This window comes from Seriola dumerili, unplaced genomic scaffold (assembly GCF_002260705.1).
Source record: "Seriola dumerili isolate Sdu_G_001 unplaced genomic scaffold, Sdu_1.0 BDQW01000025.1, whole genome shotgun sequence".
Lineage (NCBI taxonomy): Eukaryota > Metazoa > Chordata > Actinopteri > Carangiformes > Carangidae > Seriola > Seriola dumerili.
The window spans coordinates 2620459-2632841 of record NW_019174280.1 but is presented as its reverse complement, the minus strand read 5'-3'; the positions used below and the strand labels follow the sequence as shown (position 1 = coordinate 2632841).

The following is a 12383-nucleotide window of genomic DNA, read 5'->3' as shown; positions in this document are numbered from 1 at the left end:
TCTCCAGATCTGAATCCAGCAGAACACCTTTGTGATGTGGTAGAGCAGGAGATTGGCAGCATGAATGTGCAGCTGAAAAATCTGCAAAAATGATGTGATGCAGTCATGTCAACATGAAGCAGAGTCTCAGAGGAAAGTTTCCAACATCTTGTAGAATCCATGACACGAAGAACTGAGGCTGTTTGAGAGCAAAGGGAGGGACTGCCCAGTGTTAATATGTGTTCCTAATGTGTGTGTGTCTGTGTGTGTCTTCTTAATGCCAGAGTCAAGGGCTCTTTCACAAATTCATTAACAAAACCAACTTTTAAGGTTCATTACTACAATAATACTGATCAGTGATCCTCCGTTTTCAGTCCAGTTCCCAATCCGTAAAGGCTGACAACCATTATATGACGTCAATGAGGGAGTAGGTTGGGCAGCACTGTGGCACAGAGTCGGCAGAATGAAATCAGATACAGTCACAGCTCACAGAACGAGACTTTCTCATTAAAACAGTTAGAAAATCAGGTTTCAACTACTGTTTTCAAAGTTTGGTTTAGGTTGTTCATATTGAAATTCCTATTTTTTCCAGATCTTTTTCAAGCCCACAAAATGTCAAATTTCTTGAATTAAACCACTTGTTCCTGACACATTCTTTCCCATTGTAATGAACTGACAGAGAAGGAAGTTCCGCCCACACTCTTACCAGAACTTCAACCACAGAAAATCATCATCTAATATCAGTGGGTATTATGGGTAAAATCCAGTATCATGGTACTTTTATAAACCGCATTTTGACCGGTTTTGGTCTTCAGTTGGTTTTCAGTTTCTTTACCTCCTCCTGGACATGTTTCGTGGTGTGGAAAATGTGTTTGCTCGCTCAGTGCTCGCTCGCTGCTGACTTTTAAACATGGCGAGTGAAATAAAATGCTGCGAGTACTCGACCAGTCAGAAATTCAGCACTGCAGACCACACCCCCCAATGTTCCTGAACCTTTGGAAAGTACTACCCCCCCAACCAGGTACCTTTTTGGGGGTCGATCAATTACCCCAGGACTAAATTTAGAGCCTGGTTCCTGCGGTGGAAACGCGCATAGTTCCTCAAAAGGTTCCTGGGGACAGTTCCTGTGGTAGATACGCGGCTATAGTGTGATTTCGATACAGTATGTGGTGATATAGTTACGTTTCTGGAAAATAATATGAGATGGAACCAGATGGGAATGTCCAGGTGATGAGAGGGTTACTTCATCACACTGAAATAAAATCCAGAATACACACAAAAATCATTAAGGGTTAGGGTTGCTTGAAAATTGCGCACAATGGTCGAAAATGGTTGCCGATATTCATTTGGATACTTTATTATATTTCAACAAAAGGTTTCATGACGCTGACAAGCTTTCACGTCCCTCTGTCCCCTGTATTTGTCGCATTAGATCAAGAAATCTGGGTAAATGGAAAATGTTTGACTCCTTTTGTTTTAATAAGAAAGTCTCACAATAAACATTTGGAAAATCACATTTAGATGAAAAACATTTATAATAAAAAAAAAAAAAAAAAAGAAGGGTTTGGTTTTCAATAATAAAAAAACATAAAAAAATCAGATGCAAGCACATTGCTGCTTTGTCCAATGAAAACCTTGTATCTCCAAACAGTGGACAGCTTTACCTAAATCACTTTTGGCATGTCTCACTGGGTTTAGGAGAATAAAATAGACAAAAGTAATAATGTGAGCTAAAGCTACAAGTGACGGCATGTGGAGGTTCCAGGTTTTCATACATCAGCAGCAGCAGGAAGCAGGGCTCTACGGTGACAAAAGTTCAGTGGGCCAAACCGCTAGAGGATCTTAGTTACAGTCAGTATCGTCAAAAAAAAAAGTAGCATGATTTGACATTTACACACCGTAGAACCCTGAAGAATATTAAAAGACAAAAAAAAAAAAGAAAAAGAAAAAGAAAACTGTTGTTGTGCTTTGCGGCACTTACGGGGCTGGTCGGTGTCTTGGGCCAGGCAGGGCTGCTAATGCTATCACTGTCCTCCCCGTGACAGGAGGACAGACTAGCTGAGCTGGGGGACATGGGGGAGGGGGTGGGGGGCTGGGACACACACTGAGAGCTGTAGCTGTCCTGTGACACAAAACACACACACACATACAGAAATCATCCACACACACACACGCATACACGCACACACACACACGCACACACGCACACACGCACACACACACACAGACACACACAGACACACACAGACACACACACAGACACACACACAGACACACACACAGACACACACACAGACACACAACAGAGCCACGAGGTGAGGGGAGGCCAGGTAAAAAAAAATAATAAGACAGATGTTTCTTCTCCAGGATTTTGTTTTCATGTTTCGGACAGCAAACACACCATGACATCATCACAGAGTGAACAAGCAGAAGCTCAGGAGTGGAACCGGCTTTACACAGCAGTGTTAGCATGTAGCATTTAGCAGCTGGGAGCAGATGGACAGCCGGGTTAATGTGGCTCGTTAAATCTCACAGCAGAGAGAAGAAACACTCATTAGCTGCTCAAGTTCTGCTCTAAACAATTGGTTAAAGACCTAACCTTTAAAAACAGGGTTTATTACAGACACAACCAAGAATATCTCAAGTGATAACCCAGAGTATCCCTGCAGTGACTGCTTTGTTGTGACATCACAAAGTTCCAGAAGTCCTGACAGCTGGTTTTAAGGCTCAGTTTCTGAATACAGGCTGTGTGCATTTCTCTGTGGACTGAGGCTTTGATACTTTCACAGTATTAATATAGAACCTAGACCTGATCTATAATCACACAGCACATGGACAGAGACCTTTATACTGTATGGGACTTTTAACACCTCAATTTACTTTAATTAGTGACAGACTACTTAATTCATAAAACTATTGAAGCCCTTAGACAGGAATGTAAGAGGGGACAGAGCAGCACAGGAAACATTTAGGGCTTCAATTAATTCGGGTTTTTAGCCCCTCAAATCACTTATATTTGTTATTTCATCACAATTTGAACAAGAAGGTTTCTACTGTTTTTAAAAGGTAAAACTGAGTTTATTTCACTTGTTCTAAGTACAGTAAATAGTTCATATTCATAAAGTTACCATACCTTACTTTATTAGCTGATAGAGGAAATATTTCCCCCTGCTTCAAAGAAAACTAATCCCTGCCTCAGTCTTCTGTCCATGTTACTGTTATTTTGAGTTCTCCAAAAAAAATCTAGTTATCTGGGAAAATAGTAGAATTGTTGTGAATTTTAACAGTCAACAGAGCTTTAAAGTTTCCACCCTGTTCACATTTCCTGTTGTCACACTTCTATTTTGAAGTTTCTCTGACAGCTGACAAAACACAACACCTAACCTACAGAGCGTCAAAAAAGTGGGAAAAATTAGCAGCAGCAGCAGAGTCTCTGCGCTGCGGCGAAACACGAAGCCGAGCTGTTGAAACTCGTCGACAAACTGCAGACACAAAGCAGCCAGTTCTCATCAAGTGAACCCGAGTCAAAGCTGAGACGGAGCAGAGTTGTCTCACGCAACCCCCGACCGCCACACACAGATCTGTGTCGGCTGTGATCAAGGCCGACTCTTCACTACGAGATAATGAGGAGAGGCAAGTCTAAAAGATGGCAGCGAGGAGGAGAAGCCGGAGTTTTCAAAACTCCAGCTGCTGAGCTGAGAGTGAACTAAACAAGAGGGAAAAACAAGATAAAACGAGGAAGAGAAGAAGAAAAAAAAATCTCTGGCTCCTGTTGGCAGGAACTGGTTATTTTGGGTTTTCTGTAACATTTCCAAACCAGCCAAACACAGATGAAATAATGACAGGTGTAACAATCACTGTGCTTCTGGAAACAAACTGGTCAACACTGTCGATGACAATGAACTAGGAAGACACAGAAAAACAGCAGTAGGGAGTCTTTTTCTTAGCGAAACCTCTCCTGGTTGCAACAAACAGAATGTACTAAAAAAAAACTTGACATGTCAATCTGAATTACAGTTTTCCTCTACACTTTGTTTTCAGATTCTCAAAGACTGTGCTGTTTAGGGTCACATCAATATCTCTGTTCTGCCAGGGCCGAATTAACCTTCTGCTTGGCCCCAGCACAAAAACCAGCACAACCAGGTTTTAAATATAGATTCCGACCAATATTAGATAGAAATGAAGTCGCCCTACAGTCCTTTTCATTTCAGTTTGCATTACCACAAAGTACGGGCCACAGAGTGAACCTGGAGCTTGGAGGCTGCCAAGTCTGTAATCCAGCCTTGCTTTGTTGTATTAGACGATACCATGGATGTAGTCCAATGGATCTGTTCTCATTTATATGTTTTTCTGTTTCTGTTGTCAGACAGTGGGACAAGTATGAAATAGTGAGTGAAACGCAGCCCATTAAGACCAGCAGTCATCTCCAAGCTGCTGCTCTGCAGCTGAAATCCTGATTTTATAACCACAACGTCATCTGACAAAATCACCGCCCAGTACTGGCAACTCTCTTCTATGAAAAGTAGCTAAGGTTTGTCCAAAGAGTCAATAGATTTGTTGGTAGGTCCTTTTTTGGAAAAAAGTCACTAAAGGGGTCTGAAGATGGTAAATACAGCGACAAAGGTGCTAAGCTGTTGAAAGTTTTTGTTTGTGCCAAATCATTTTGAAAGCGCAATGACCAATGGGGAAACTCCCAACACGTTGACGGCTGTTGCTGTAGAGCCAAAAATGGATTTGAAAAAGTTTCATGAGGTAGGAAATAAGTATGTATTTATTAAAACTTAACAAGACTGAACTACATTCGTTAACAATGAGGACTCCAAAGGGTCCCTTTAAATAACCATTGAACATTCTGATTCAAGTCAGGCCAACTACCCACAAGGTAAAGTGCAGAGGCCTGGCACATGGTCAGTTCATGTTCTTGCCAACTGCAAAGGTCAGTCATTATCTTCATTCAGTCTGTGGTCATGAGAAATGGATATACAGTGGGTTCCAAAGGCCTGAGACCACTTTGGGAACAACACACTAGAACGGGGCATGTTTTGCTCAGACACTATCGATGAAGAAACATTTTTCTGGGAGGTTGGGATAATGGCCATATCAAAATTCTCAATTGTAAAAGCATCTGCTGTGAATGGTGTCCTGAAGGTTGCCTCTGGTGGACACCAGGAAACTGTTGAGCTGAAGATGACCTTCTGGACTTTGACGGCCGATGGGCTCTCAATTCAGTGATCAATCTATATCCAAACCTTCACCCATGGTCATAAATTCTAGGAACTGTCTGAAAAGGAAGAAATGAGTTCCTTCGTATGGTGTCTGGTCACACCCTAAAAGACATTTAAAAGGAATTTGGAAGAGACCCACTTCTCTTTCACATTGAAAAGTGAATCCACAACACCTTTCCTGTGGACCTATTGTGGACCTGTCCAACTGCATACTCCAGAGAAACACGCTAAAGCGATTTTAAACCCCACCAGACCTGGGAATTCAAATTTAGCTGGAAAAGCAGAACCCCTGAGCTACCCAGTTTAAGCTGCTATCACCATGACCAGGACCCACATAAGAAGCAAAACATGAATTGATTGATTGATTGATTGATGGGTTGCAAAAATATATCTAATAATCTAAAATGTCAGTGGGCGGTTTAAATGACGTAAATAAACGTTGTATCGACGTATTTAAAAGGGTAAAATACCCCCCCCCCACCACCTGTGAGTAGAACCAAATTGTTGGGAAAAAGCAAAGTTCTCAAACTCCGCCCCCTCGATAAAACCTTGAAATCTCAACAATGACTTTCAACAAACCTGCATCAGTGCCTTTAAGATGCATTCTCACACTAGGCTCAGCATACATGCATCTGTTAGAGCATGCCAAGAGTGCAAAAACAGCACGGTGGGAGCTGGTGTGATTGGCAGAGCAAACAGCCATTGTGATTGGTTAACAAAACCAAAGGACGCACCTTGGGTTTGGGTGGTTCAGTGGCAGGGCCAACGCTCTCTTTGCTGAGCTCAACCCTTTGCTTGGTATCTGGATGAGCACCCATCCCTTCAGCTGGCATCATCATGGGACCTAAAAGATGAAGGCAACAGATCCACTTTCAAACTCAAGTGTTCCAAAATTACAAAAGTGTGACTTTCGACAGACTTTGGAGTCTAGTCCTACCTGAAGGCGGGGTGTTGTAGGAGGGTCCCTGTGGCGTCATCCTCCCGGAGTTACTGCCTGGTTGCTGGGTGTAGGGACCTGCAGGACCTCCAGGACCTCCGGAGCCCATTCCTCCCATTGGTGCCATGCCCGGGTAGCTGCCCTGCCTGGACACCGCAGAAGGGAAAAAGGGATTCAATAATTATTATGAGATGTGATCAAACTGGCAAGGTGGCAGCTCACATGCAGAAGAAGGAAGAAGGTGAAGATTAAAGCATCGGTCTCAGGGTCCGTGCAGTTAGAGGAGACAAAGACTCGGCTGAAACATGGCAGAGACAAAGAGCGAAAGACCCGAAGAGTTTCGTATGAAGTCTCCCGGTCTTCTCAAGCTGGAGGAAAGATCTCAGTGGAAGGTTAGTTCAGCCGGTTGCACCTTTCCAGCATGCTGTCTTAGACCCTCTGTGCCGTTTTGTTTGCTTTATAATAAATGATTTCGGAGGATCTAGGAGAATAGGAAATGATATAGTTGAATGTATAATATGCTGAATACAAATGGACATGGGCAGTTCTCTTTATACATTTTTTAACACTTAGCATGTTCTCGTTATGTTTGCCAGGTGTGATGTGTCTTTTTTAAATTTCCTTTGGTAATATCAATGTTGTTTCGAGATGTTTACAGAGATGTTTACTGACTAAGCATAAGTTAAGCCAAAGCAGCTGTGGATACAAAAAGAGGTTTTATTTCCTGATGAAGACAAAGCAGCCGCTCTGAAGCCAAACTGGAACCGTCAAGAGGACAGGACAGGAAGTTGCCTGGTTAGTAAAACATCCCATAAACCTCATGTGCAGCACAGCCTGAAATGGACTTAAAATTTGGGATACATACCAAACCATGGCTATTGTGAACCATTAAACTTTATTTTAAAATTAATGTTTTTTTTAGGAGGTGCACTACAGTTGTTTCATCCAGGCCAACACCAAACATGAGAGATGCTAATCCAATGAGGTACAATTTCGGAAAAATTAAGAAATATCACGCCAGGCTGTGTTTCTGTATCTGTCAGGCTCTGGTACCAAACCTACCCATAGTGCTCAGGGGGGGTCTGCACAGCATTGGTGCCCTGTTGGGAGTGGTGAGGAGGGTGGGGAAGAGGAGGGTGGTGGTGGGGGTGAGGGTGAGGAGGGTGGGAGGGATGAAGAGTAGGAGAGAGGGAAGGTCGACCCCCGGGCCAGGACTGGTTGTGGTAGACGGGCGACCGAGCGAAGGGAGGCCTGGAGGGATGGAGGGATGGTGGAGGTTGAGAGGCAACAAAAACTTTTGATTTGTTCAAAACTGTCAACTTTCAGCAGCTGCAAACAATCACGTTGATCTTCAAAGACTCTAAACACAAACCTCAGTGATCAACTCATGAGAGGTTTTCCTTCTTTCACTCTTTATCAGAGCAATTCCAGGTTGATAGGAACTGATTTATGAGGAAGGAAACACATTCAATACATTTGTCGGACTTCAAGTACAGAGGTGTTTAGAGAAAAAGTAAACAGATCTTTGTTTCTAAGTAAACTCCAGGGGTATATGTATAGTTCCTGGAACTTTTTTCATTTTCCAGACTGTTTCGCTAGTTTCTAATCTCTGTAACCTCTCTCCGTCAGGACTCACCTGCTCTGAGCAGCAGCTGTGGACGAGGAGGAGGAGTTGGCACTGGGCCCGGCACTGGGGCCGACGTCTGGCAGTTTGCGACTGGCATTGGGCCCCGGAGGCCTCATGCCCTGACCGGCAGGCTGTGGCATACCCGGGGAGGTGGGGGCCATGGTGTTCCCTCCAGCAGGGTAGGGTCGCCCCCCTGCACCGGGCCCCGGGCCACGACCTGCTGGGGTGGAGGGGCCCTGACCGTGCATCGGACTGCTGGCATTCAACCCCAGGCTGTTGGCTAAGCTGGGGCCAGGGCCGGGGCCACTGTAGTTGGCACTGGGGGCCCCGCCATAGTGGGGGGGCCGGGGGTAGTTACCTGACAAAGGAGAGGTGAGATGAGACATTAGACTGGAAGTAAATAGAAAATGTGCAAAAAATGTTTCACAATTGTTTTTACCTGGGGGTCCATACTGGCCATATGAGCTGCCCTGCTGGTAGGAGCCATGGTGCATGGGCCCCCCCGGTGCTGGGTGAGGGGACATAGGTGGGGCTGACTGCTGAGGGCCAAACTGGGGCCCTGCGGTACTACGCTGCATGGAAGGAGGGAAACCTGAAGAAACAAGACATGAGAAGCAGGTAAGAGAAGAAGGGACCAGGAAGAAAAACCCAGAGATCCAGGTCCAGGACAGGTTTAGCCTAGCTTAGCACACAGACTGGAAGCAGGGGGCTGAGTCCTTACTGCAGCGACCTGGGTTCAAATCCAACCCAGGCGCTTTCCTGTATGTCATCCCCCTCTTCCTCCCGCCTGTCCGGTCTCTCTACTTCTCTCTACTTCAAGCAGGGGGAAACTGCAAACCAAAACAATCCTGCAGGTTCATCCAGATTTAAAGTAAGCACAGAAAATGTCCTCCTCTAGGAAATGAAGGTTGAAGGTGAAAACAGTGAAACATGTACATGAAGAGAAAAATAAAATTGTCTACAGGAGGCTTTAAAATGATCATTTATGAGACAGATGACTGACTGACTGACTGACTGACTGACTGACTGACTCACACACACTCACACACACACACACACACACACACACACACACACACACACACACACACACACAGTTACCTCTGTCCTGAGTCATGGCAGACTGGGAGGAATGAGGGCCGACATCTGATCCAGGACCAGAGACCTGAGGGGTCAACTGAGCGCCTGAGACAGACAGAAGACAGTGTGTTAATATCACTCCACTGGATCCCACTGCAGACATCTAGGCTTGTGTGTAAATATCTTTTGGTTTCCATGGCACCACTGCGTCCAGCAAAGCAGCTGTGATGTGGTGTTAGACTCAACAACTGACTGAATGGACTTAACTAAGAGATGGGAACCTCATTAACTCCACTGGGACAGTCTCACTGTGTGTGTGTGTCTGTGTGTGTGTGTGTGTGTGTGTGTGTGTCTGTGTGTGTTTGTGGAATGAGATATATACTGTATAAAGTATTCAGACCCTTTAGTACTAATTAGGAGTCATTAGGCATTAGCCTGTTAACAGTATTCACAGGTGTTTACACATCATCATCATCCTACCTGGTCCGCTGGTGGCGGGGGACAGTGGTCCAGATCGTGATTGGCTGCTGGACCCAGCGGGGGACGGTGAGGGTGAGGGTGATGGCCCGGTGCGAGCTGGCGGGGGGTGTCGAGGCGATACATGGGGGGAGAAAGGAGAACGGGCCGGAGTCCCCTGGTCGCCCTGAGTGCTGCCGGATCCCGATGCCCCTGAACTCACCGCAGCCTCAGTGCCGGTCGGCAAATCATCGATTGAGCCGGACAAGTCCTGAAACACAGAGGAGACGATGGTCAACACAGACTTTTAATTAACTGATTTATCAGGTTTTTATTTATGTTATTGAGTTTTTGATCTCAGGCAACATTCTCTTAACATTTCCTGGAGATTAGAGTGTGATGCTCAGTTGATTAATTGAATTGTCAATCAAGAAAAAAAAAATCCAAAAAATCATTGGCATCATCTTTTTCAATCAAGTAATCATTTAAATAATTTTTAAAGCATAAATACCCCAGAGTGTGATGCTTCCAGGTTCTCAATTGATAACATTTCCTATTTTTTGTCTTACACTGTAAGTAAATGGAAAACTTTGAGGTTTTGATTGTTGCTTGGAACAAAATAAGACACTCAATGACATCACCTCATGCTCTTGGATTCTGTAATGGGATTTTTTTTCCTACTATAAATCCATTAATTACGATAATAATCAGAAGTATGATCAATTAGTAACCTTTCTGCTGTCCCTGTTTCTGGCCTGATTTCACAGACCTCTATCTAATGGTAAGTAATGTAAACTTTACAGAACCATTGTTAATGACACTTGTACCATTCGATTTAATAACAGAAACTACTCAATAATATAGGACATACAACACACCATTTTCTTTGAAATTATTATTTTGCCTGTAATTTTTTTATTATTCTGCAGTGAACCAACTAAAAAAAGAATTATAAAACTCAATTTCAACAAATTTTAGATTTCCTGGTTCCCACATTTCACCAACTTTCAAGTTAATAGGTAAAAGTAATAAGGTGTACACATTGTGAACTTGGTTGTAATAAAAACACAGAAGGGAGGAGAAACTTTTATTAATTACAAAACAACAGCAGCCCATAAACTTGTTTCACATGTAAAGAAACTGTACACACCGGCGTCCACACACATGGTAGCACTACAGTGGTTAAAACAATGATTCGTTTCCCTACTGCAGCTACAGAATGGTATTTCCACTTCCATTCTTCTGTTGGTTTGCGCAGTGTTTTTTTTATTTCCAGCAGAATTTCTGACTCGTCATTTAATGAAACATCAGAGCAGCGGCTTCGTATATGACCTCACCATCACACTAACAGGAGGATCATTGACTATTCTTCAGTGACGGCTCATAAACGCCTCGTTCAGCACCTCCTAAATGAGGCGAGGAGGAGTAAACGTCTCAGCTGGAGGACGTTAACGGCCCGTCCAAAACCAACAGAACCGAGTGGAAACTCTCGCTCCGATCCTGCTGATTCTTACTGTACGTCAGGCCCAACCTCAGAGAGTGGTCAGCATCCGCTCAGCCATTCAGCCTCAGACAAAGAGCAGCTCACTGTGAGGATGAACCTGAGACAACGGACTTTCAGATCTAGGAACATCATTTAAGGCACATCATTTCTCAGAGAGGCAAAAGTCTGTGTACTTGATATTTTCTCATGGGATAGGAAAGTAGTGCTTCATCTTTGTTGACACAGATCTCTCTCTGCTGCTTATCCAGCTGTAGAAATCCAAACCATTCCCAAACCACAGATGTTGTATTACCTCCTCAATTTCCTCATGTGTGGACCTATGACTCTCCTCATGGTCGCTCACTTTTACATTTCCAACAGTGTGTGTGTTTTTTTTCCTTCCTATGTTGGCCCATACACATTGTTACCCTACATAACCCTGTAGCTGCAGCCTGACGGAGTTATTGTGCAGATGAGGGTTGACCCCTCTCTGAAGTGCAGAACATTGTAAATTACTCATCAGTTTATTACACTTATCGTGGGAATTTTTTTTTTCGTGCTAATTATCAAGATTGATCATCCAGCCCATACTCTGGCAGAGTGGACAGTCTCTGGAAGTCATGAGTAAAACAGAAATCAACTGCTACACTACCCATCGTGCTTTAAAAGAAAAGAAAGAAAAGCAGAAAGAACTGAAGGAAGACAGAAACAACAAAAAAACAGAGAAAAATAGAAATAAGAACGGAAAAAAAAGGTTCAGTTTCAGCTCTGAAACAACACAGTGTTCATTTCAGCCTCTATAAAACGACTTCAAACTTTTCCCCACATCTCTACACTCCCGAGCAGCTCCTGTGATTTATGGTCACAATTACAGTGTTTCATTAAAACCTCACAGTCCCTAATTTGATGAATAGAGTTTTCCGGCCTCATCGCTCATTCACACTTTCTCTGCAGAGTGAAGGAGGACAAACTGATGAACAGACCTCTCTCTGTGTTTCCTCCACACAAACTGAACCCTCCTCATCTCAGACTTGAGTAATGTGAGCCTTCGCATCGTCATCCGTCAGCAAAGATGGAGGAGTAATCAGGGTGGAACTAGGAGCATTGTCCCTCACTTTCCGCTGCACACTGACAAACTGATAAACTATTTAAATATAGTGAACACAACAACAGTGTCTAATAGTTTCCCGATCATTTCCTCCAAACCATCTGATATGCAACTGTAGACTCATGGGGAGATTCCGGGAGAAAAAAATTGTAAATTGTTACTAATTATAATGGACTTTAACTTCCAATTAGTTATTCCAATTAAATGTGAACTTTGTATACTGGCAAAAAACAAAAAGGGCTGAAGGTAAATCTGCTCTGCCCTGATGGAAAATTCAAAAGTCTGAAAGAGCCATGACATTACGAGGGTTTGATGAAAGAGCCTCTTCATTTTCTTTTTTCACTTTTTTGTAGCTTTGTTATTGAAGTGCAACTTTTACATGCTTGTAAAGGACAGCTCTTCTTTTTCTATAGGCTCTGTTCTAGTATAAGTACTAGTACTCAGAGGGGAGAAGCATCTCTGATGTTTAAGATCAGACAGTCTTAAGA

The 12383-nt window shown here is 43.6% G+C and overlaps 1 protein-coding gene across 2 annotated transcripts in view; it reads right to left on the bottom strand.

Moving 5' to 3' along the window:
* The window catches only part of LOC111240337 (AT-rich interactive domain-containing protein 1B-like), a 51394-nt gene that overhangs the window by 13113 nt on the left and 25898 nt on the right, over positions 1-12383 (bottom strand). Inside the window, exons 4-9 of one of the 2 annotated variants that reach the window (XM_022770312.1) lie at positions 9329-9575; positions 8870-8953; positions 8208-8360; positions 7778-8126; positions 6142-6287; positions 5939-6048 (exon numbers count right to left, since the gene is read on the bottom strand). In XM_022770312.1, the coding sequence (XP_022626033.1) occupies positions 5939-6048; positions 6142-6287; positions 7778-8126; positions 8208-8360; positions 8870-8953; positions 9329-9575 (1089 nt within the window). The remainder of the gene's footprint in view (positions 1-5938; positions 6049-6141; positions 6288-7777; positions 8127-8207; positions 8361-8869; positions 8954-9328; positions 9576-12383) is intronic. The other variant, XM_022770313.1, reaches the window with a different exon arrangement.